General features: G+C 39.1%; 1 protein-coding gene and 1 long non-coding RNA gene across 4 annotated transcripts in view; one reads left to right on the top strand and one right to left on the bottom strand.

Annotated features, from left to right (window-relative positions):
• LOC310740123 overlaps positions 1-25,120 on the top strand; it is an 88,164-nt gene that overhangs the window by 1,507 nt on the left and 61,537 nt on the right. The window contains exon 2 of the long non-coding RNA XR_014537574.1: positions 6,103-6,187. This is a non-coding gene — a long non-coding RNA (uncharacterized lncRNA). The remainder of the gene's footprint in view (positions 1-6,102; positions 6,188-25,120) is intronic.
• Positions 789-24,229, bottom strand: fbxl16 (F-box and leucine-rich repeat protein 16). 3 transcript variants are annotated; one of them, XR_014537563.1, is made up of 7 exons: positions 23,739-24,219; positions 11,899-12,490; positions 9,643-10,151; positions 8,126-8,210; positions 5,606-5,669; positions 3,953-4,875; positions 789-3,786 (listed from the first exon to the last, which is right to left on the bottom strand). XR_014537563.1 is itself a non-coding variant. In XM_083566532.1 (6 exons), exons 2-6 carry the CDS (start codon positions 12,481-12,483, stop codon positions 4,727-4,729), a joined length of 1,392 nt encoding a protein of 463 aa, XP_083422658.1. In that variant the 5' UTR covers positions 12,484-12,490; positions 23,739-24,229; the 3' UTR covers positions 789-4,726. The 3 variants fall into 3 exon arrangements, 2 of the variants coding, with proteins under 2 accessions (XP_083422658.1, XP_083422657.1); XM_083566532.1 differs by having other exon boundaries at positions 789-4,875; positions 23,739-24,229; XM_083566531.1 differs by lacking the exon at positions 23,739-24,219 and adding an exon at positions 12,761-13,021 and having other exon boundaries at positions 789-4,875.

Raw genomic sequence — 25,120 nt, 5'->3', positions numbered from 1 at the left:
CTCAGGTCATGGAACAGTATGAAGATTTGCTTTGACCAAAACAAATCTATAAATGTTCAGATGTTCTTTATCTTCATTAGAAAAATCCCTCCCTCAGCATTACAAACAGCTTTACACACTCTCGCCACACTTCGTTTCTCCAAACATTCAGTTGAAAAACTTTGCTGTGCCTCTTGTAAAAAAAATTGCCAAAGGTGTTCTTCACATGTTCATCCTAAAGCAGTGTAAAAGGATTTAGGTGCGCTGACTGTGGGGGTCGTTCCATGATAGATAACACTCAGGTTTGGAAATCAGTTCCAATAAGCCGCAGTCCAGACGGAATTGCATGGTGATGAAGTTTGGAACGGAAGCCATGTTGGTTCAGGATTTCTTTCACTTTCCAGAATTAGTCTCCAACTCTCCAAGTTTCTCCCTGCTCCAAAACAACCCCAAACCAATAAGCTTCCACCTTTGGAGCGTTTGTGACTGTGGGGGTGAGGGAGACTGATCACATCTTCACTCCTGTTCTGCGTCTTACACGAGTTCTTCTGTTAGAGACCAAAATGGGTTTTCACAGAACTTTCTTCCACTCATTGACTGTCTAATTCTTGTGTGTGTGTGTGTGTGTGTGTGTGTGTGTGTGTGTGTGTGTGTGTGTGTGTGTGTGTGTGTGTGTGTGTGTTTCCAAACATTTGACAGGCTCTGTGTCATTATTCAGAATACTTGTGTTTGCTTTAAAAAACAGCTTGAAGGTCATTAACGTCATCTAAAAAGTGTTTTAAATCTTTTTTTTTCCCCTCAGACCTTGCTTTAATCAGACCTTGCTTTAATCAGACCTTGCTTTAATCAGACCTTGCTTTAATCAGACCTTGCTAATCGTGATACCGGTTACAAATGTCCCAAATTTCATCCTAAAATCAGGTCAGGATTCTGACAGGGGTCACGATGAAAACGATTTTCGAATCATTTTACTGTTGATTGTGGCTCACGTTTGTATTGTGGTCTTGTTCGAAGGACACGCCCACATGTCATATGTAGAATTTTAGATTTAGTTATTTGTTTATTAATTAGAAAATTGATGAGCGTTTAGACTTTTCCCATTCGAACTCCACTGGATGTGATAATTAGCCAGATTTTTTTGTTGGGTTACGTTTTGACGCTTCACATAAAAATCTGAGGGAATGTAGGAAATATATTTGAGTGTGTTTTGCTTGTAACTCGCTTATACACAGCACACTTAACATTTTTGTTTTGAAACACAACACACACCTGCTGCTACGCTAGCACACAGCCTGTTTTTAGCATGTCGTTCAATACTGCATGTAGCAGGACTAGCTTCCATTCATCGCTTCAAGACTTTTTTTTTTTCTTTGCATATCAAGCCCACAAACATTTATTGGTCAAATCTCAATCCTCTGTTATGTACAGATCAGGTAAAGGTTCTGCTAAACACCATCATTCCAAACTCTCGCTCCAGAAAAACAGTTTGGTTCGCCGTAAAAACTACATATTTTTTTTTTTTTTTTTTACAAGTAATGCATTTCCATAATTCTTTATATAATTTTCCTCAGTGATATATTCATAAGTATCTCTGTATTTTTATTGGATGGAGGGATAGCATAATGGAAGAACTTCTGCAGAACTTCTGTTCTCGTCTATACAGAGAGCTGGTGGAGGTGTAAATACTGCAACATGGTAATAAATAAAATAAAATCCATGCTTTATCATTGTTTCAGAGAAGGACTTTTCAGGACCTCCGTGTTTTTCGGAACTCTGTTCCGTCCCCCGTCCCCCTTTTGTCCACCAGGGGGTCGGCGTGAGCGCCTCACCATAAACACAATTTCTTACAAAATTAAATAAAATAAATAAAACAAATTCAACCCTGCCGTTTAGAAGCAGCTCTTCATGTTCCCTGCTCTTTTGTCTTTGATTGTATTTAAACACATCACGCAAACGAACGAACAAACCAAACAACAATCTTGTAGATGAGCTTCACCCCCGGTAAATAAATAAATAAATAAATAAATAAATAAATAAATATCAGGTCGATAAATGAACAGTAATGTACATAAATAAGTTTGAATCAGGCCTATAGAATATTTTATGGCTCGTTTGACCTATTGACCTTCGCCTTTTATGACACTGTGACAAAGGTTTGAAAGGTTGTTTAGAGAGAGCAAATTACGACCTTCAGCGCCTGAAGCTTCAGGGTGTGTTTTCTTTTTTTTCATTTGTAATAATCGTAACATTTTGCGCAGTAAAAATAATAACGCTGCAGCGTCGTGTAGCTCACAGCTCCGTAACTTCCTGCTCGCAAAAAATAAACAAATCAACGGCGAAGATTGTGACAGAAATGATACAATAAATCTTAATATAAAATAAAGAAAAAAAATTAAAAGATCGTAAAAAGTAGCAAGAGAGCAAGTGAGAGAAGACAGAGAGAAAAATGAGCACAGAGAAAAGGGAGGAGCCGATAAACAGGTAGGAAAAAAGAGAGGAAAAAAACTTACACTCAAAAAGAGTTAGAGAGAAAGGATGAACAATGAGGGAAGGGAAGGATGAAGGAAGAGAAAACTAAAATGATGAAAAAAACTTGAAAAAGTTATAATAGGGGTAATTTTATATATATATACAATCATATAAATTATATAAATCTAAAGTAAAAAGAACAAAGCAAAAAAATAAAATAAAAAATAACAACAATAAAATGAACAAAGAGGAAAAAGAAGGAACCTTACGTTTGGCCAGTACAATGAGCTCATGTATGCTGTCTGTTCAGAGACACAGAAAAATTATAAAAGAAGAAAGGGAGAAAAGAAATTCAGCAGGTAATCATACATTACAAAAGATAGAAAAAAAAGAAAGAAAGAAAGGATGAGGGCAAAAGGGCAAGAGAAGGGAAGGAAGGAAAGAAAGAAAGAAAAAAGAAAGAAAGAAATAAATAAAGAAAGAAGAAAAAAAGAGGTCAAGAGGGCAAAAGGAAGAAAGAAAGAAAGAAAGAAAGAAAGAAAGAAAGAAAGAAAGAAAGAAAGAAAGAAAGAAAGAAAGAAAGAAAGAAGAAAAATGAGGGCAAGAGGGCAAAAGAAGGAAGGAAGGAAGGAAGGAAAGAAAGAAAGAAAGAAAGAAAGAAAGAAAGAAAGAAAGAAAGAAAGAAAGAAAGAAAGAAAGAAAAATGAGGGCAAGAGGGCAAAAGAAAGAAAGAAAGAAAGAAAGAAAGAAAGAAAGAAAGAAAGAAAGAAAGAAAGAAAGAAAGAAAGAAAGTAGAAAAAATTAGGGCAAGAGGGCAAAAGAAAGAAAGAAAGAAAGAAAGAAAGAAAGAAAGAAAGAAAGAAAGAAAGAAAGAAAGAAAGAAGAAAAAAATTAGGGCAAGAGGGCAAAAGAAAGAAAGAAAGAAAGAAAGAAAGAAAGAAAGAAAGAAAGAAAGAAAGAAAGAAAGAAAACTCTCTGCTCTCGTACCTTTAATTTACATTATATATGTAACGCTGTTGTTATCTACAGTAACATTACAGACAATTTAATCGCACAGGATCGCGACGCGGAACAGGGTCTGAAAGCCAAGCTGGGAAGGGGGGTACAAATGTTTTCACTGTGTGTGTGTGTGTGTGTGTGTGTGTGTTCAGTATCTGTACCTGGTGATGGCCTGAGAGAGGCACAGGCTCAGTGTAAACCATCGGAGTGAAAAAATGAGCGTTTGAAAGCAGGCCTGTGGTTATTGAGAGTTATTATAAATATCTACAGTTTCCACGTCGTACATTTGAGTAAATATTTCATTTTGCGCTGAAAAAAAGAAAGAAAAAACCCCCAAGTCTAAATAGAAAGCTGCACCATGCATCGTGTTTGTGTCTGTCTGGGTTTCTACAGTAGCAGCTGCAGCGCGGAAAGTGTTTCGTGTTAGCAGAAAGCCTGCGTCACTGAGATCGACACAGAACGTCTGAGAAACGGGCAAACTCGATGGAACGTCTGAAAAAAAAACAAACAAAAAAAAAAAAAACAAACAGCAGAACAAAACAATGAAAAATCCTTCACCCAATCCGGATCGGTTGCTCGTTTTATTCCCGCCGATCTTTTCACGGGAAATCCTCGTCCACATCTCGTTACGGAAAAAAATATATTTCTAAAGGAACACAAGGAAGTTTGAAGCGTACGGGAGAAAGCAAGCGTGCAGCGCTGACGCTAGGCCGAAAACCAAATCTACGCAGCTGTTTTCACAGCTGGCTAATAAGGACAATATTTTAGTTTTCTTCAATAAACAGACTGTAAATATAGCAATGAGGGAAAACATCAGGTTCGCGTTCTTCCTTTTTTCCCCCTCCGTCTGGAGTTCATGGAGCGAGCTGCGAGCTGCGATCGTGTTTGTGTTTATTTCTTTATTAAATTTTTTTTCGCTCCAAGACAAAATATTGAATGGCAAGATGAAACCATTTCGCTCAATGGGTCACATGTGATGGTTGTGATAGAAGCTTGACGCCTCTCCTTGTCACTCGCTTTCGTGTCACTTTCGCACATCGAACGAATACGTCGGAAATACATCCGGAATATTCCGACCAGCTTCCCGTGTGTTTTTATATTTTTTTTCTTTTCCTCTTGCGCTGCCTCATCTTCGACTCCGCCTTTGCCTTTTCCGTCGAGTCCCCTCATGGGTTACAAGATGAGTTTGGGGGTTTAGTCATCAGTCTGGTTCGTTCGTCTGTAGGAGGAAGGTTTTGTGTTGTTCGATGATGAGGAGGGTGCAGGCTCTTCGGCGGCTCTACTCGATCACCATGCAGCGCGGCAGGTGCTGGGAGTAGTACTTAAAGAGCTCGGCCGTGGCGCCCGGGCAGTTGGTCAGCTCGAGTTCCTCCAGATCCTGCAACTGGATCAAGCCTGAGAGGCCTGTGGTGGTCAGCAGGGGGCAGCCTGGTGCAGGGAACAACACAAACACACACGTACACACACGTACACACACACACACACACACACACACACACACACACACACACACACACACACACACACACACACACACACACACACACTCTTCCTGTCAAAAGCGGTATAAATGCCATATCGTATTTTTCTTCTGAAGAAATCTTACTATCCTGCTTTTAATGTTTCATTCTGTCATTAAGGACTAATTAAAGAACAGGAAAAAGAGAAGGATTAGAGGAAGAAAAAAGGTGTGAACGATAGAAACAAGAAAATCGAGTGAGAAAGAAAGAAAGGAAGAAAGAAAGAAAGAAAGAAAGAAATGCTAGAAAAGCTAGAAACAGGTAAACAATGAGTGGGGAAAAAATTGTTTAAGAGAAGAAAAAAGATAGAAGGTGAGAGAATCAGGAGGTAAAAAATTACAGAAAAGAGGGGGGAAAAAAATCAAAAGAAAATAATGAATGTAAGGAAAAAGCACAAAAATGTGAAAGGAAGGAAGCAAGGAAATAAATAAATGGAAAAAAAAAAAAATTCAAGAAAAGCAAAAACAGAAACAATGACTGCGAAAAACAGTATCCGATAAGAAAAAAGAAAGAAGGTGAGAGAATCAGGAGGTAAAAAAACTTTTTAAAGAAAGAAAGAAAGAAAGAAAGAAAGAAAGAAAGAAAGAAAGAAAGAAAGAAAGAAAGAAAGCTTGGCAAATGTAAAGCATTGGACATACCTGCTAGAGAGAGAAGACGAAGACTTCTCATACCAAACAAGTGCTGCAAGCCAAAGTCCTGCACCTACACACACACACACACACACACACACACACACACACACACACACACACACACACACACACACACACACAGTTATAATCCATTGTATGGTTATCGCTTGTCCATGTCTTTATTTGAGATTTTTTGAGCATTTTGTTTTTGTTGTCATTTTCTTTCTTTTTAACCCCACTGGCCCAAACACCTACTGAAAACATTCAGTATATTCCTTTATTTTCTTGAAAAGTCCTCTAATAAACCTGTTCTCAGTTGTTTGGTTTATGTCATGTTTATACTTTCATGCCGCCATGTGCTATTGTTTTGCTCCCAGTACCGTCTCCTCCCTCAGGCTCCGCCCCTGCCTTGTTATTGGATGATTACTCTACAGTCTTTGGCTGTTCTGTGCATTGCGTTCTATATTCTCTAATCTAAACAATAGTTATCCTGTGTTTTTCAGCCTTCCAGATAATTAGAGATCACCAGACGATCCCCAGACCGTCAGCAGACGATCACCAGATGCTCAACAAATGCAGGCTATGAAGGTATGCACACCGTACAAACAATTAATGTTTTCCGCACAAAGACGTTATTGTCAATGGGCGGCTTTTGTTTTTTTGTTTTTTGTACTTTGCGTTTTTATGTACCATCGCCGATTTTCCCAAGATTATTACTGCCGTAACTTTCTGATTCCATGCTGGAGGGTGTTTAAGGCTCTAAGTTACTCTTTGACCACAGTATTACCAATCTGCCACTCTTGGGCCCTTGAGCAAGGCCCTTATCCCAGGGGCTTCAGGGGCACTGCATCATGCCTGACCCTGCACTCTGCCTCCAGTTCCTAACTGGTTTGGATATGCAAAAAAAGGAATTTCACCCGGTGTACTGGAATAAAAATCGCCGTCTTCTCATCCTCCCTTTTTTGCACCAGTGCGACGGCTAAACAGTGATTACAACAATACATGCAAACTGTTCTCCACTTTTACCACCTCCACTCAATCCTCTTCCATCTTCACCACCCACAGCCCTGGCTGCATTCTTTGAAGCTAAAGTGTTGGGCATTAGCAGCAGACAGTTCTTCTCGCCACATCATACACCCACCCAGCCTCTTTTTCACTTCTTCAGCACATGTGAAGACCTGAGGTCATGGCCTGCTACAGCTAAATCCACCAGTGAATGGTTTCACACCTAAAACCAAGCTCAATGTTCACCCTAAAATGCCCCGGAGTCTGAAGATGTGGGTGTATAATACCCTGAGAGAATCCCATCCCATCACAGGAGATACTGTTTTCTCATAATACCACCAGTATTCCAAAAATATGGTCCAGATGAACTAACATCATGAATATGTTACTTTAACTACGTGATGAATGCAGGTACTAGCTCACTCACACTTGTTTCTGGTTCCCTGGGGTTGTATTTATAGCTGTTCTTAATAACAATGACAGTTACCAGGATGCAGTGCTAAACAGATACGTTGATATTCACGTGGGTAAAGTTCCTTGTATTCAGAGCCGGGTTCTGCAACGTCTGAATGTTCTATATATTTAATTGCAAATCACTTGTATGTAGTGAGGTAACCATTTGCTGTACATTTATCCACTTATATATTATATGCTGTGCACATATTTATCTGCACTTGCATAATTGCGACTATTTGCACTTCTGGTAGATGCTAAACTGCATTTTGTTGCTGTGTTTCTGTACAACAATAGTGGACAGTAAAGAAGTGAATGTAATTTGTTACTGTACTTAAGTAGATTTTTCGTTTATCTGTAATTTACTGAAGTATTTCCATTTTTTTCTTCACTACATTTTATAGTCAAATATTTAATTTTTAACTACATTTTCAGAAATCAGCCGTTCCTTTTGATTTATTTGTGGATAAAAACATAACCGGTCAAACACGCAGCGAGTCACCAATCAGCGTCGGGCTCACGCTCGGTTATGAACTCGTTCTGATCGGCGCTCGGTGTATCTCCTGATCACCAACATACAGTTCAGCATCAGTTCACCATCATTATATAGAGGAATAAATGATGAAGAAACTCCAGACTCGAACTCGACACAACACACGGGACCTTAATTACACTATTGAAATTGAAATAGAAATCAATCAGTGTTTGAGTCATTTAATATCATTCTATTAATCAGATCAGTGTGCTGAGAGTCACATTCGAGTCTTTTCGCATAAACTGAGGTGATTAAGTAAAGAGTCTTGTGATAAAAATGATAATAGGAACATTATAGTTATAATAAATTATAGTACTTTGGATACTTAAGTACATTTCACGTATCTATCTATCTATCTATCTATCTATCTATCTATCTATCTATCTATCTATCTATCTATCTATCTATCTATCTATCTATCTATCTATCTATCTATCTATCTATCTATCTCAATTTCTAAAAATTGTCAGACGTAAATCCCACACAGAAGTTCTCTTTATTAGCAGGGTAAAGTCGGTTCAGAGGGTAATTACCTGACAGCACCAGCGTAAATAGAGACTGCGAAGCGATGACATGGTCGAGAGGTACCCGAGGCCCGTGTCTGTGATCCTCACACACCTACAGACAAACAGCACACAGTTACTTCACTCAGGTCGGATTTACTTGATATTGTTCCCTAAGCCCATTTTCTTCCCCCCATACACACATCTAAAACTCTAAAAACGACTTTCTGCGGTGCCCCAAGCACCGATTATCTGTCTATATTATCAATACGTTGTCTGTGGAATATCAACAGCATGAATTATTGATTATGTGAAGTCTAGTCGTTGATATATCAAGTGCCTCAAGTAGATCTCCAGTCGCTTGCAATGCAATATGCATGAAAGGAGTGGGTCGTAAATATCACTCAGAAATATAGCGTTGTGCGTGTTGTTCCGAAGGCTTACAGTTGTGCCAGGATTAATAAAGTCTTTCCTGACTTTGGACCAAACAAAATGAGATTAAACAGAATCGATTAGCCGTCCGAATATGTGTAATGTGTTTTACACCAATAGTCAGAATGTGCAATGTCAATACGGTGCACGTAAAAGAGAAGATTTTCTGGTTATTATATAAAAAAAAATTTTCTTTAAACTAAAGTCAAAGGTTTTTAAATCGCAAAAAAGTTCAGAATCTTTCTGACTTTCATGATCAACCCGATTTTCAAACTAGCAAGTTGCTGGTGCAGCTGCTGTAGAGTGTTCTTTATACAAGGGGCGTCAAACTGGGACTATTTTTTACAGGTATAAAAAAGGATGCTAGCATGGTACAACACTCGGTAGTAAGTGGCTAGTGTGTCCTATTACTGATAGGCGCACATGTAACAGGCCAGGCCAGAGACTGTTAATCAAGATGGCAGACAAGAGTGTTAGTTTTTCCAGGTGTTTTTTAAACGCTGGGATAAGTGTGTAAATGTAGCTGGGGAGTATGGAAAATTTGTGCAGTTTCACTTCTTAAAATTTGTTTATAAACTAGTCCGGTTTTACTTGAACGTCCCTTGTTGTTCCCGTTTGAAGCGCGCTAGCTATATGTATCTCCTAATGCTAACTAGTTAGACGAAAATGAAATATCACTCAATCATTTCAAGAATTGGTTCTTTTTCATTGTAAATCATAGACTACCTGTGTATAATATTGTACCATATTGTGTAAACTGTACAGTCTATATGTATGTGGCACGTGGCGAGCGCTGGTTCATGGGCGGAGGGCAGAACATTTGCCTGCCGCGTGAAACTTACAATAATTTGACAATTCTGTCGTATCGCTATCGTTGTAAGATGTTGAACCATCGTAACTCTGGGACCATCTGTATATATAAATTATATTTCAAACTAGCTGCAAGTATGAACTAATCATACATGCTGCGGGATTGGTCTAAGGAGTCACTCAAATAACTGGTTTGTTGAATTTTCACATTAATGCGCTGAGTCAACAAAAAAAAATCAATTATCATGCTACTATGTTGAACATTGAAAAATGAGCAATGCTAGTCTGGATGTTAGCTAACATACCGGTCAAGAACAAGCTCCTCGAGTTTGTGCAGATCACAAGCAATGTACTCGAGGGCAGCGTCTGTAATGCGCGGGCACCAGGACAGATCGAGGCTTCGCAGCTTGCGCAGGTTCTCGGCCACAAGCTCAACGCCGTCATCCGTGATCTTCGAGCAGCCCGAGAGGCTGAGCGCGGTCAGGTTGGGCAAGCTGTGCACCATGTTCACCACGCCATGGTTGGTGATCTCCCAGCAGGAGTGCAGACGCAGTGTACGCGTAGTGCAGCCCTGCTTGGCTGTGAAGTAGGCCATCGCCGTGTCGGTCACGTGGTACGCCTGAAGGCTCAGCTCGCACAGGTTGGGCAGGAGCTGCGAGATGGCTGCCACGGCATCGTCGGCCACGTTAATGCAGTCGCTGACGCTCAGAGACGTGAGCCGAGCGTTTAGGCTCGACCACAGGCCCGCCTCGGTGAAGTCATTGCAGCCTGAAAGCTCTAGGTGGAGCAGGCCCTGCATCTGCTCCAGCATCACCTGAGAAACATGAAAGGAAGTGTGAGCTTACAGTAGAACACCAGGACTGGGTTTATTGTCTTTCCTAATAATATAACTCTTAATCAGACACTTAATTATTTAGATTATTATTTTTTTTTTGCCAAAGGACCAGAGAAAGCAAAAAATGGTGCTGTAGCTCTGGCACTTGATGCTGTAACTATATCACAAGCTTTTCAAATGATTTGCAAATGAAGAGAGCTGGTTTACAAATTCAAGTGCTCATCACTTTTTCTCAGTTTCCGTCATTACACGGTACTTGAAGAAACTACAAGATAATAAAAGTTAATCAGAATTTGCTTAGCATTCTAATTTGCATATTTAGTCATGTAAAAATATCGCATTGACAACAAAGACAGGAGGTGGAGCTGGAGGTGGCAGATGCTGCAATTTGCGTCATTGGGAGTGACGAGGATGGACAGGATTAGAAATGAGTTGATAAGAGGGCGTGATTGAGATGGTTTGGTCATGTGCCGAAGGAGGGACCAGCGGTAGACAGTAAAATCTAAAATCTGTACTTGAGTAGCTTTTTCGTGTATCTGTATTTCACGGAAGTAGTTCCATTTGGGGAGAATTTTTTTTCACTACATTCCAAAGCCTAATATCGTACTTTTTACTAAAATACATTGTGTGAAATCAGTCCTTTTGATTAATTTGTGGATAAAAACGTAACTGGTCAAACACGCAGCGAGTCACCAATCAGGATCGAGCGCTCGCTGTGTTTTAAACCCGTTCTGATTGGCGCTTGGTGTATCTACTGATCACCAACATACAGTTCAGCATCAGTTCAACATCAAGCAGAACATTTAAAGAGGAATAAATTATGCAGAAACTCCAGACTCGCACTCACAGACACTTTACTTTAACTCAACCACATGGTTTGTGTACTTCATCCACCACTGAAAGAGACATGGGGTATATGGGTAGAAGAATGTTGAAGATGGAGACACAAGGCAGGATGGCCAAGGTGACAGGCTGATATGGAGGCAACCTCTAAGGGGAGCAGTCGGAAAAAAGTCAAAAAAAAGAAAAAAGTTTTCCAGCAACAAGAAGTGTTTTTATTCTCTTATATATAGCAGCATTGTCTTAATGAAAAAAATGTTAGGCCTGTTAGCTCCTGTTCTCACTTATGATATAGCAGCTATAATTGGGTGTTCCTTTCTCAAGACTGAAAAAAAACCCCCTCATCTTTTTGAGGACACTTTATTTGTAGCATTTAATATGACAACAATCCTAAATCCGGATATCTGTCACTTAGCAGCGGGGTTCGTCTTTAAATGCGACATGCTGTTATATCCTAATTAAAAGCGAGCGATTCGAGGGCGATCGTCAGATAAAGCGCGATTAAGGATTAAGTCCGAGCTCCGGGTCATTTAGTTAAGCAGAACACGTCCAGGGTGGCTACAGATCGGCGGCGCGGTAGAGCGTTTGAGAGAAAAGCACTGCTGATAGCATCACTAACAACTCGAGGGGTTTCCATGACGACGCCAGGGCTCAAAATAGCAGCAGCTCCGAGGCGAGTGGGACGAGTGCAACCGTGGCTACGTGCTGTTTTTTCGAAAAAAAAGAGATGCTTCTGTTTCAGTGTGTTAGAAGTCGAAGTCGGAAGTGGGAGCTCACATCACACCGACAAATATTTACGAATTAAGTCAACAAAATTATGTAAATAAGTTCATAGACTTTAATTCTAATGTAATGTAATTTCTAATGTAAGAATGTAAGAATTTACCTCGAGACCTGCATCTGTGATTGTGGAGCGCTTTAGGCTGAGTGACTTTACTCCCTTTTTGGACAGCGGGTAGTTGTCGATGAACTCGCAGATGTCCAGGTCGGAGACGCCCACCAGGCAGAAGGAATGAAATCCACGTAGTGAGAACGCCTGCAGACTAACAAACTCCTTCTCGCCGTTGGGCAGCACGTTATAGAGCTCCTTGGCATGCAGCACCGGGGTCACGCCCTCCCAGAACTTGGGCTGGTACAGGACTTTACGCCATGTTTTGCACACCTGTGCCAGAGCACACTTCTCAGCCGTGGTGAAGTACCACAGCAGCCGGTTTAAGACCTTCTCGTCCAGGGCCAGCTGCCTCTCCAGCTTAGCGTACTGCCTGGCGTCAGCGGCCATTGGAAGCGGCTCTAAGTGGTACGGAAGGCTCGGGGGCACTGAGGACGCCTGACACAGACGGTTCTTGGCGGCCGGCGTGCCCTTGGTGATGCTGGCTGAGCCGAGGCCGTTGGGCTGAGGAGGGAGCTTGACCATGCCGTTCCGCGTCACACACGGAGACTTGAGCTCACTCGGAGTGGACATGTTCAGCATTCAGAGCCTGCCAGAGAACCACAATCACATTATTAGCATTTAATCACAGTAGTAGTATAAGTTTTTACCCTTCAATTGTACAATAAATTGGGTACAATCAGGGCAATGTTTACTTTATTATTCAATTAATGTCAGTGAGTGATAAATTAATAAGAAAGAATCTGTCTGTCTGTCTGTCTGTCTGTCTGTCTGTCTGTCTGTCTGTCTATCTATCTATCTATCTATCTATCTATCTATCTATCTATCTATCTATCTAATCATGTAAAGCGATACAGACCCCCAGGCTGAGGTGTGAAAGTGTTGAGTCTTGTCTCCTGCACACCCACGCCATGACATCATGCGGTTATTTATCTCAGTCCACCTTAAAATCCGAGCGCAGATGTGCGTGCTCGGTGTACTGATGCCAGCAGCGGAAAATGTCAATGAAGGTTGTTTCACGTTCATCCGTTTTCCTGAATGAACCTCTCGAGAGGCTTTCACCACGACACAGACGCAGAAAACAGACGCGCATGACATTCAGCAGCTTTCGTCGACACGATCTAAACACAGCTTTGTGAGCACCTGCACGCTAACACACAAACACTACAGCATCTGCATCACACACACACACACACACACACACACACACACACAAAACCGTACTGCTTATGCAAGACACACTGGCAGTGCACGATGGGAAATCCAAAGCTTAGCACCATGACTGCTTATGCACTAGGAAACAAAGTGGATGGAAAGTCCCAGGTTAACAATGGGACGCAATATTACATTCGTTTATTAGATACGTTTAATATTCCTGTGCCATTACTTCTACAGGGTTGGAGCAAAGATGAACATGTCTCTTTTGCTAATTAGTTTTTTCTTTTTACATGCTAGGTTTTATATACATTATTATTTAATCCACATTTATTATTACAAAAACGGGACTGCAGTTTTTGCATTCTGCTGTAATAGATGTCCATTGGGGCGGGAGTAACGATGCCCCTATCTAACACTTTATATTGCATATTAAGCTGGGGCTGCTTTTTTTTTTACTCCAAACTGGACTAGTTTGAAAAAATATTGATATATACCAAATCTGACATTACAAGAAACACATAATTGCTGATATGGTGAACAGGATATTTGTTTAAAATTAATGGAAGGAGTCTCAGCATCAGCATTGTGAAACAGTCAAATGCCCAAACAACCAAATTAAACATGAATCGATTTCAGTGAACAATGTATAAGTGCGGACAACACAACTATGATGTGCAGAACAGATTTATTGCAAAGATCGACAGAAAAATCGACAGAAATGCATGCTCACCACAGTGAACTTATCCAAATTAAAAAAAGAAGAAATCCCAGTTTACAATATATCAATCTGCTAGACTGTATGCTCAATTGACGGTGTGGTGTTGCTTCTTTTTCTATTATATGGCTACAAACAAGTCGAACCCAAGACAGTGCTGCTGTCTGGGTGAAAGACTCAATAATGAAGAGAAACATATAGAGGCTTGAGAATGATGAGGAAAAGGAAGTGAGACCTCTGGCTGCAAAGCATAATAGCAATTGAATATGTACATTTTTAGGTCGTTTTCCTCACAGAGCAAGCATTTAGGCTCTTGAAAAATCCAGAGAAAACAATGATGCCAGATGTTTAGAGTAGAAATACCAGAAAATTAGCCTAAAAATGAGATTACTAGATGGACTCTATTTTTATAAGCTAAACTAAACTAACTAAACAGACTTTTTCACCAAGTAGCTAGCATCTTGCACAAATGACAAGCTCTATTATAAGTATTCACATTGCAACAAGAAATGTATCTACTTGATTAAATAAAAATGTTAATATAGATTAACGTATGTTCGTTAATGTTAGCTACCTGCAAAAGCAACCAAATAAGCTACATTTTACATAAACATCAAACTAGCCAGAGTATTGGAATCTGTTCTTATATAGTATTTGTATATATGCTGTTTTTTTCAATTCGAAATATTTGGCTTAAAGCACACGTTTTCTATGTTTGCTCGATGATGAGTTGAACTGAATACATAAATTGTGTTTTTTTAAATACCTTACACTTTTATTTATTCTAACTTCGACTGTTGGTGATTGTAGCTACTCCGTACACGCGACATCAAGAGTCTATAAAGTCTTAAGCCTCTTGTGTAAATTAATTCCTATTCAACATTAATATGAATCAACTTAAAAAGAAAATCCATTATGACTTTATTCATAACTACAATCTCTACAATTCCAAGATGCATTAATGTAGGAAGTTAGCTGCTCCTCTATTTGTTTAATGACTGAAGACCTCGTAGTTCCACCTTCTTGCTTTCTATTGGCTCTATTGGCAGAGGTATGTCAATTCCCAAGTCATCAAGTTCATAGATAAAGTTAGCAAGTAAGTGGAACTCGGGGTTAAAATAATTCTGAGGGTTTTGTTGACAGCGATTGCAAAAATCATGGTCTATCTGAACCCTAAATTTTGGCACCCCTAATGTTAATGTTAGTGTCATTTCAAAAAATCCTTAAAAAATCACCCACCTGCACTGAAACTAAAAGATCCGAGTGGAAACCACAAATCTTTCTTTTAAAAACAGATGTCACGTCTACCAATAAATCAGCAAATGGTCTGCACTCCCTGTACCCGTAAATTGGCCAAAGAAGTGAGCCATGGCGGCTTGCCAGCTTCGTATCCATATGTCATGCTTACTGACATTCATTCTGGACTTTTTTTCTTTCTTTTTCAAAGAAGACACCTGTACTGATTTGCTACATCAAAGCGAGGAACACAATAATAGCATCAAAATCAGGGTTTGTTCAATGCAGCGGCCGTTTTCATTAAAGGAGATGTAAATAAAAAGGTCTGCTGTGCTCTCGAGATGAACTCGTCCTGCTTTTTCACAGGTGTGTATCAGATCAGTCTGATTTATACCAGACCCGACTGGTCAGCAGCTGGGACAGAAGTGCAGCTAGTGCGTTGGAATATCGTTGCCATTCGAGCAATAATTGTAAAAACACAACTAAACAGTGGGGAAAAAAACATATACAAGTAGTTCCCAAGTTACGATGGAGATATGTTATGATGACCTGATCAGAAGTTGAAAATATCGTAAATTGAGACATGACACCTTCCCAGGAGTCATGTTTATAATTTAACAAATTACAGTACATAATGTAGCAAAACAGTACTGTAATGTATAAACTATACAGTTTTGTCTTAATGTAACACTTAACATTCATATCATACCATGTTTATAATTTTGTCTTCAGTTCAATATCTTATTTATAATTTTTTTATTTAAATGCCTCACTCTTGTTTTACTTCATACTGTAAATCCAAGCTAAGATGCTGCTGAAATTTATTTACAGCTGCAAAATGCTACTAAAAACAAATTTTTTTTCCAATTCTACAGTGTTTTTCTAAAGTTTACACACACCTATTATGTCATTCAAACCACAAGAACTGGACAGTGAATGAGTGGACGAAAGTTCTGTCAAGTCTAAATGAGACATTTGTCTCTAACAGAAGAACTTGTGTAAGACCAAGTGTCCATATGGCGAGAGTGTGTAAAGCTGTTTTTTCATGCTAAAGGAAGGATTTTTCAATGAAAAATAAAGTGGAACATCTGGACATTTACAGGTTTGTTTGGTCAAAGCAAATCTTCAAACCGTTTCATTAAGGACTTTGTTGCAAAGAAACAAAACGGAAAATGCATGTGTCTCTCAAAAACGTTATTTTAATATTAACTATTAACTAATATTTTAACGAATTGCTATATTTTTATATTTAGAGTAAATTTTATGTTTTTGTTTTTTAATCCTATTTATAAATACATAATGAAAATCCCAGTACTAAGCCATTCACAATAACTAGAATCATGTTTCTTTGAATGAAAGCGAGCAAACAGGAGTAGATCCTGACAAAATGTATGGAAGACTGTAAATGCGAAGGGCAGGACTGGCATCCAGATGTTGCATCCTCATATCCTAAAGCTCTTAAATAGCTGGAAGTGTTTACAGGAGTATAAATCGGGACAACATGTGCCCGCTGGTGTTTTTTTTCCAAATAAAACTGGGCCTCGCATATGTACATGAGGCATGCCATGCTGTGAGGTGCTCGGATGTTGCGGTAGTCGTTTAGTGGTTAGCATGGTGCTAAAGTGCACAGCGGTGAAACTGAAGACGGATGTAGATGGAAAGTGTGAGGGGGAAGTGTGCTGGGTTTAGATGAAGGGAATAGTAATGGAGATTGTGATGAAGTAATGGGAATGTTCTTACAACCTTCAAGCTATATTAAGCAATAAAAAAAGAGTGAAAAAATAGAGATTTTTTCAAAAGAAAAAGCACATTTATTTACAGGGAAAGAAATGTGAGGATATCTGAACCAAAAAGATAATCAATGATGAGGAGTAAAATAAGTAAATAAAAACAAATGTAAAAAATTTAAGAGTAAGAAAAAATTAAGAAGAGGCAAAAAAAAGAAAGAACTGTTGTTTTGCCAGTGTAGTAAAGGAATAAAGGAAGGAAGGAAGGAAGGAGGGAGTGAGGAAAGAAGGAAGGAAGGATTGAAGAGGGGGGGGATAGAAGGAAGGAGGGAGGGAGAGAGGGAGGGAAAACGGGAGGATGGATGGATGAATGGATATGCCGCAAATGTATAATTAAAGCATCAGCAGGTGTGTGTGTGTGTGTGTGTGTGTGTGTGTGTGTGTGTGTGTGTGTGTGTGTGTGTGTGTGTGTGTGTGTAAAACTACATGTACAGGTGTGAGTGTAAACAATGTGGCAATGTGACCAGGATTAAAAATCACCTCATTGTGTAAAGTATACAAAAGGGAGTCATGTGACCATCACAGCGGTGTGCTTTCTCATCACTCGTGTTTAGTGGCATGCAAACGCTTTGGCCAAAATGTTTCTGGAATGCAAATGTGGCATGTGATGTAATACATTATCCATCTGCTTTATTTAGGGCTGTCTAAATGCAAATTCATTATAACAGCACAAATTTAATTAACGCTCAATTAACGCAGCGCGCATTTCAGTTTGATCAAAACTTCAACAAAACAAACATTTATTCGCCATGTCCTTTCCAAGTCTCGATCCGCCATGACGCACTCATCCGGAAATGAACCCTCTGGGGTCGACAAACACGTGACGTGAAATTGTGGTATATTTTCCTCATGATGCCGAAACAAGTCTTTTTTGATTGTACAGATAAGAGCAAGACATCTTTGCTGAATCTTTAAAGGGTCTACTTTTATTTGTGTCCACTCATCATAACAACAAAAACGCTGTGCTTTTGTAAAATAAAGAAAACAGACAGGGGGCGCTCTCTGCCGTCTCTGTCATCTCTCTTCACAGACACGCAAATAAAACAACCTGAAGTTCTCAGTGAATATTTGCCTCACAAACATAAGAAATATATAAATAGAAAGCGCTTTTAAATTTTTAAAAAATTTATCACATGAATATTTTTTAATAATGTAATCAGGTTCCTGATGAATTACGTAATTTAAAACACCAGCATTACTTTAAAACATTTAAAAGTATATTTTGACTTCATGCTCTATATTGAGTTCAATTTCACTAATAATAAACATACATTTGCATAAAGCATTAATATTTATCATGTACATGTTTATTAGAGGTTCAAAAACTTGAAGAGTATTAATTTAAGGTACATTTAGAACAGATAAATATGTGCGATAAATTAAATAACAATAATAATAATTTAATAATTTAATCCCTTGACAGCCCATGTTTGTTTTTATTTTAATTTTAAAAGCTGCACCCTAAACACATTAACGATTATTCCGACTACACCTACAAATGGCGATTTTCTTACTAGATCTTTCATTTCTATATGGACAAAACGTTTGTTGAGACCTAACCATAAGATTTGGCATGTGCTTTTTTTGAACATCCCGTATCACATTGAGTCCCTGTTTGCTGTTAGAATAATCTCCACTCTTCTGTGAAGATGTTCCATTAGATTTTTTGGAGATTTTGTGCTACTTCAGCCACAAGTAATGGAAGGTGCAGTCAGCGTTTCCAATTCATCCTAAAGGTGATTAATAGGACTGGAGCTCTGTAGCATTAGATCTTCCAATTCATCCAATGTAAAGCGTATCTTCACGCAGCTGGATTTGTGCACGTTGTCAGGAACAGGTTCAGGTCTCGTAGTTGAAGTGCAAGGAAAATATAATGCTCCTGAATCCTAAGACAAATGTATGCCTCCAACTTTGTTTCAGGATGAAGACCATATGGCTGAAAAAAGTGAGGTATTTTTGTCCGTATTGCGTATGGGAAATTTAAATTCTACAATCGTGTGAGTCCAACTTTATGGTAACAGTTTGGAAAAGAACTGCAGAAAGACTGTGCAGAGAAATGAAGCGCAACATTGACATCACATTTCAGTCGTATCAGAACAAATACCTGTTTTTACCATATTAGCTTGTGGGAAAAACAGTTCTGTTGATCAGTGAGCCAACATGGTGTCTAGAGCAACAGATGGGGTTCAGTCTGTAATTGTACACCTCCGACGAGGCTTACATGAGAGTTGGTTGTAATGAATTAACCATTGAGACAACAACAAAAACAAAGCAAGCGCATCTGACGTTCTTTTAGTCATTCATCCAAAAGGTGTTCAATAGTGCTGGAGCTCTATAGCAGGAGATCTTCCACTCCAAACCATGTGGAACGGATCTTCATGGAGCTGGATTTGTGCACAAGGGTTTAATCTCATGCTGGAACAGGTTTGGATCTCCTAGTTAAAGTGAAGGGAACGTTTCATGAATGTTACAGCATCCATCCTGTACAAACGTGTGCCTTCGGGTTGGTGGGAACATTTTGTGGAAGAATCGCATACGGATGGAAAAGTCAGGCGTCCCCATACTTTTTGTCCTTATAGTGTATATTTTTGATGTACACTTGTATTTGTTTTAAATGGTGACATTGAGGATGTGTGTTCTGTTGTCATGAGCCTTATTTAGATGGGATTAGGGCTAAGTTCAGGCGCTAGAGTAAATTCCATCGATCATATTAGTGTTTTTCTCGCTCCTCCACACCAAATGGGTGCCTTCAACTCTTAACGCTACGTCTACACTAATCCGAATTATTTTTCTTCTGTCTGAAAACCTTCCGCGTCCACAAAATTACTTTCCCAAAACTCGCTGAAAACTGAAAAACTGAAATGTCTAAAAAACATTCACGTCCCTGCCTGAATTTTATTCACTTTCCAGCTCTGTGAAATGTCACAATGATTAAAAACACGTCATCATTTTCGAAAGCCTCCATTTTCACAGCCCACACTGTGATGCAAAAACGCCATTTTTTTTTAAGTTTATCCATTTTGGAAAGCGTTTTTTTTAAATGCAACATTTTTTTTTCCATCGACCGAAAACTCCATCTCGGTGTGGACCGAACGCCAAAACAGAAGGAAAAATATGTGTTTTTAAAACAAAAACTTATTAGTGTGAATTGAATAAACTCGTGAATTTGCAGGATGTTGACTTTTGCGTCGATGGAAAAAGAAATCGCAAGAGTTTGTGAGGTGATGAGTATAAATAACCCAAAATAGTGTCATCATTAGAAATGAGCAAAAGTGCTGTCATCTGTCTCCTCAATCGTTTTAGCACTGGATGTTGCCAAATAAAATATATATATATATATATATATATATATATATATATATATATATATATATATATATATATATATATATATATATATATATATATATATATATATATATACAGTGAGGAAAATAAGTATTTGAACACGCTGCTATTTTGCAAGTTCTCCCACTTAGAAATCATGGAGGGGTCTGAAATTGTCATCGTAGGTGCATGTCCACTGTGAGAGACATAATCTAAAAAAAAAATCCAGAAATTACAATGTATGATTTTTAAACTATTTATTTGTATGATACAGCTGCAAATAAGTATTTGAACACCTGTCTATCAGCTAGAATTCTGACCCTCAAAGACCTGTTAGTCTGCCTTTAAAATGTCCACCTCCACTACATTTATTATCCTAAATTAGATGCACCTGTTTGAGGTCGTTAGCTGCATAAAGACACCTGTCCACCCCATACAATCAGTAAGAATTCAACTACTAACATGGCCAAGACCAAAGAGCTGTCCAAAGACACTAAAGACAAAATTGTACACCTCCACAAGGCTGGAAAGGGCTACGAGGAAATTGCCAAGCAGCTTGGTGAAAAAAGGTCCACTGTTGGAGCAATCATTAGAAAATAGAAGAAGCTAAACATGACTGTCAATCTCCCTCGGACTGGGGCTCCATGCAAGATCTCACCTCGTGGGGTCTCAATGATCCTAAGGAAGGTGAGAAATCAGCCCAGAACTACACGGGAGGAGCTGGTCAATGACCTGAAAAGAGCTGGGACCACCGTTTCCAAGGTTACTGTTGGTAATACACTAAGACGTCATGATTTGAAATCATGCATGGCACGGAAGGTTCCCCTGCTTAAACCAGCACATGTCCAGGCACGTCTTAAGTTTGCCAATGACCATTTGGATGATCCAGAGGAGTCATGGGAGAAAGTCATGTGGTCAGAGACCAAAATAAAACTTTTGAGACCAAAATAAAACTTTTGGGTCATAATTCCACTAAACGTGTTTGGAGGAAGAAGAATGATGAGTACCATCCCAAGAACACCATCCTTACTGTGAAGCATGGGGGTGGTAGCATCATGCTTTGGGGGTGTTTTTCTGCAAATGGGACAGGGCGACTGCACTGTATTAAGGAGAGGATGACCGGGGCCATGTATTGCAATATTTTGGGGAACAACCTCCTTCCCTCAGTTAGAGCATTAAAGATGGGTCGAGGCTGGGTCTTCCAACATGACAATGACCCGAAGGACACAGCCAGGATACCCAAGGAGTGGCTCTGTAAGAGGCATATCAAGGTTCTGGCGTAGCCTAGACAGTCTCCAGACCTAAACCCAATAGAGAATCTTTGGAGGGAGCTCAAACTCTGTGTTTCTCAGCGACAGGCCAGAAACCTGACTGATCTAGAGAAGATCTGTGTGGAGGAGTGGGCCAAAATCCCTCCTGCAGTGTGTGCAAACCTGGTGAAAAACTACAGGAAACGTTTGACCTCTGTAATTGCAAACCAGGGCTACTGTACCAAATATTAACATTGACTTTCTCAGGTGTTCAAATACTTATTTGCAGCTGTATCATACAAATAAATAGTTAAAAAATCATACATAGTGTTTTCTGGATTTTTTTTTTTAGATTATGTCTCTCACAGTGGACATGCACCTACGATGACAATTTCAGACCCCTCCATGATTTCTAAGTGGGAGAACTTGCAAAATAGCAGGGTGTTCAAATACTTATTTTCCTCACTGTATATATATATATATATATATATATATATATATATATATATATATATATATATATATATATATATATATATATATATATATACATGTAATCATAATCATAAAGGATCGATTGCATTCATGTTCCTAAAAGATCAAATCGTTAAGTTCACCATTAACCAGCAAAACTATTCAGTGCCAGCAAAAAGTGTTTCATATCAAAATACACATAATTAAAGTTATATATAATATATAAAAATAATTGGTCATTGTTGCCAAATGTAAGCAAGCAGGAAGAAAACTAAACGCTTTTTAACAATAACATGCTGCTATAATTCAAGTATAAACATCATCTCAAGAACCAACATAGCACAAAGGCCTTAATTAATCATTTCTTATAAAAACATTGCTGCACAAAAACACACATACATGCAACTCCTGGAAATGACCAGAACGAGAAATGTTTCCATTTGTTGACACTGTTATGTTTTTTTTGTTTTTGTTTTTTTATCCACTTGCTCAAAGCTAATGTGTGTTTTGGTTCAGCATTCAACACAAAATCACAACACAACAGCGTTTACACAAGGAAGAAACTCCGAACAAAAAGTTATACGGAGCCCTCCAGGCCACCAGGTGTCGGTGTATACAAATAATTTATCTATATCTGTCTATTAACAACACAGTGCATTAACTAGCTGAGTTGTACGACGTAACTTTGAGTCCATTGCTACAACAAAAACTCTGGGATAAACAGGGGCCAAAATGCAAATGAATCTATATTAATACATTTGGCATTGATTTTGGAGTTCAGTGCAAAAGGCCGTTATATTGTGCAGCACAGAACACGATCTAACATCCAATTATCATAGCATGCATTACAGTGGTGCTATAACCAGAGGATTACGAGTACACGATAAAAAAACAACACTAAACAGTCACACTGCATCTGTCAACAAGTGTAAAGTGGGTGTGGCCTAAATCTTTTACATTTTGGAACTAATTTCACACTTTATACAACGCAAACACGGTTGACAGTGGCCTTCATGATCATAATGGCTAATTCTGTTTCAGACAGTTCCTCAGCCTCAGCTACATCGCTCCAGCTCATCATCGATCTTAACTTTACACTCCTGCTTACAATATTTTGTAAAAGTATTTTTCCCAAAATAGAAACAAACTACTAAGTGAATTTTAACCACCCAATCCCTGAGCAGGGATCGTTCACGTCTTCCTACAATCTTTGTATACAAGTTGCGTAAATATAATTACGTCCCAACGACCCAATATATACCAGTCGAAAGCAATCTTCCTGTTGGCCGTTCTCACAAATGTTCTTACAACAAACAAACAAACAAAAATGGCCCATTCTGTTCTATTCTATCTGTTTCGCCCATGTTATTGATTCGTGTTCCGTTACTGTACTACCAGCATAAGAAACCCTGCAAATCCAATCCTAAGAAAAGAAGCAGGAGGAACCCAATCATGGAACATCACTGCAAACATGTTGACCAAGTTCCTTCCTGTTTCTGTGTGAGCTCAAGCATGGTAATAGCGGGCGATGACGTCATAAAGAGCGTTCAGCATCCCTGTTTTTTTCTCGATCGGTGATGCAAAAAAAAAAAAAAAAATACCCAACCAAAACCCAAATAGACAAAATGCCTGATGATGATGATGATGATGCGATTCTGACTTTCTCATCTCTCGGTTCCTCACCCGAGGATCCGGTGGACCACATTAGAGATGGAGGTAGACAGGATAGAAATAAATATGAGACAGAAAAAAAGCCTCCATGCGCCCGTTTTCCATCCTTTGCGTCTCGCACGCACGTCATGCTGACACCACGTTTGTTGTTGTTGTTATTGTTATCGTTGGTTGTTTATGCTCATTATGATTATGGTTGATAACGCGTAATGATCTTACCTTATGATGTAATAATGTGTGTTTTTTTTTTTTTTTTTGCGCGCTCGCGCTCGAGGACTAATCCATGATGGGTGGGTATGAAAGCCTTCCAGCCCGGCGCGTTCACGTCTCGCGCAACGCCGCGACGCGCGCGCACGAGGCGCGGCGAAAGAAACAAACACGCGAGGAGAGCGGCCCTGCCCCACGCCGATCGGTGATGCTGCGACGTGTCGATGTTGCCATAGAGATCGGACCTAGTCTTATTTTTGTATTTTTTTCACCAAAAAAAATAATAATTTGTAGTAGTAATAATATTATTATTAGATTGAATTATAATAATGATAATGATGATGATTATTATTATTATAATAAAAGATCACCCGAGCGCGCGCCAAAGCAAACAGAGCGGTGAGGGAGGCTAAAAATAACGGCATCTAGTGTCTGTTCTTTCTCTATGCGCTCACAAAGCCTTCCTCTCTCTCTCTCTCTCTCTCTCTCTCTCTCTCTCTCTCTCTCTCTCTCTCTCTCTCTCTCTCTCATCCGCGTGCAAAAAACAGACCGATCCCATTTAAAGAGATACGACCGACAATATTAATAGTGCATCATCCAATAAAGTGTGATTATATATATATCATTTTTGAGAGACAAATGCATGACCACACTGGAAGTATTTGCATTAAACAGTAGATTATGCTCATTCTCAAAATCCCTCCTGAGCATGAACAACAGCTGTACACACTCCTAACATCTGGATAGTTCTCCAAACATTCAGCTTTACTGTGCCTCATGTAAAAAGTTGTTCTTCATCAGTTGCAGCTTTCTTTCTTGCTTCTGCGCAGTCTAGACGGAATTGCATGGTGTGATGGTGAAGTATGGAATGGTGCTTCATGTTGATTCAGGATTCCTTTCACTTTTCGGAATAAGTCTCCAATCCTCCCTGCTCTAAAACAACCCCAAACGTTTGAGCTTCCACCTCGACTGTGGGGGTGAAGAAGTCTGATCACATCTTCTCATTTCTTCTCTTAGAGACAAAAGTATCTGGACTTTACAAAACTTTTTTTCAGCCAATCACTGTTTAATTGTTGTGTCTTCTTGGCCTTTGTCTAATGTGTGGCATGCAAAACAAAAATGAGCATGTGTCTGAAAAAAAAGTCCAAACTTTTGCCTGCCAGTGTAATATATCTAATATCTAATCACGTTTTAATAATGTTTTAGTGCATGCATACAGAGAATATATCACAATACACCCCGTCTCTGAGTATTGTGAAAGCATATTTATTTATTTTATCAGTCGGAAATGGGAAGTGGAATTTATGGTGTTGTAGTTATGATGCATTTTATTTAATGCAAACATCTTGAATTGGTGCAGGTGTTAATGCACTTTCTTGTGAACGACTATTTCA

Source organism: Silurus aristotelis (genome assembly GCF_946808225.1).
Source record: "Silurus aristotelis genome assembly, chromosome: 17".
NCBI lineage: Eukaryota > Metazoa > Chordata > Actinopteri > Siluriformes > Siluridae > Silurus > Silurus aristotelis.
This window is presented reverse-complemented; position numbering and strand designations above follow the sequence as displayed.

What these genes read in the sequence shown, in the direction of transcription:
- fbxl16 (XM_083566532.1), bottom strand. Translation starts at nt 12,483, where the DNA reads ATGCTGAACATGTCCACTCCGAGTGAGCTCAAGTCTCCGTGTGTGACG. An exon ending in TCACAGATGCAGGTCTCGAG is followed by an intron (nt 10,152 to 11,898) that starts GTAAATTCTTAC and finishes CATGTTTCTCAG; the next exon opens with GTGATGCTGGAGCAGATGCA. An exon ending in ATTTACGCTGGTGCTGTCAG is followed by an intron (nt 5,670 to 8,125) that starts GTAATTACCCTC and finishes GTGTGTGTGTAG; the next exon opens with GTGCAGGACTTTGGCTTGCA.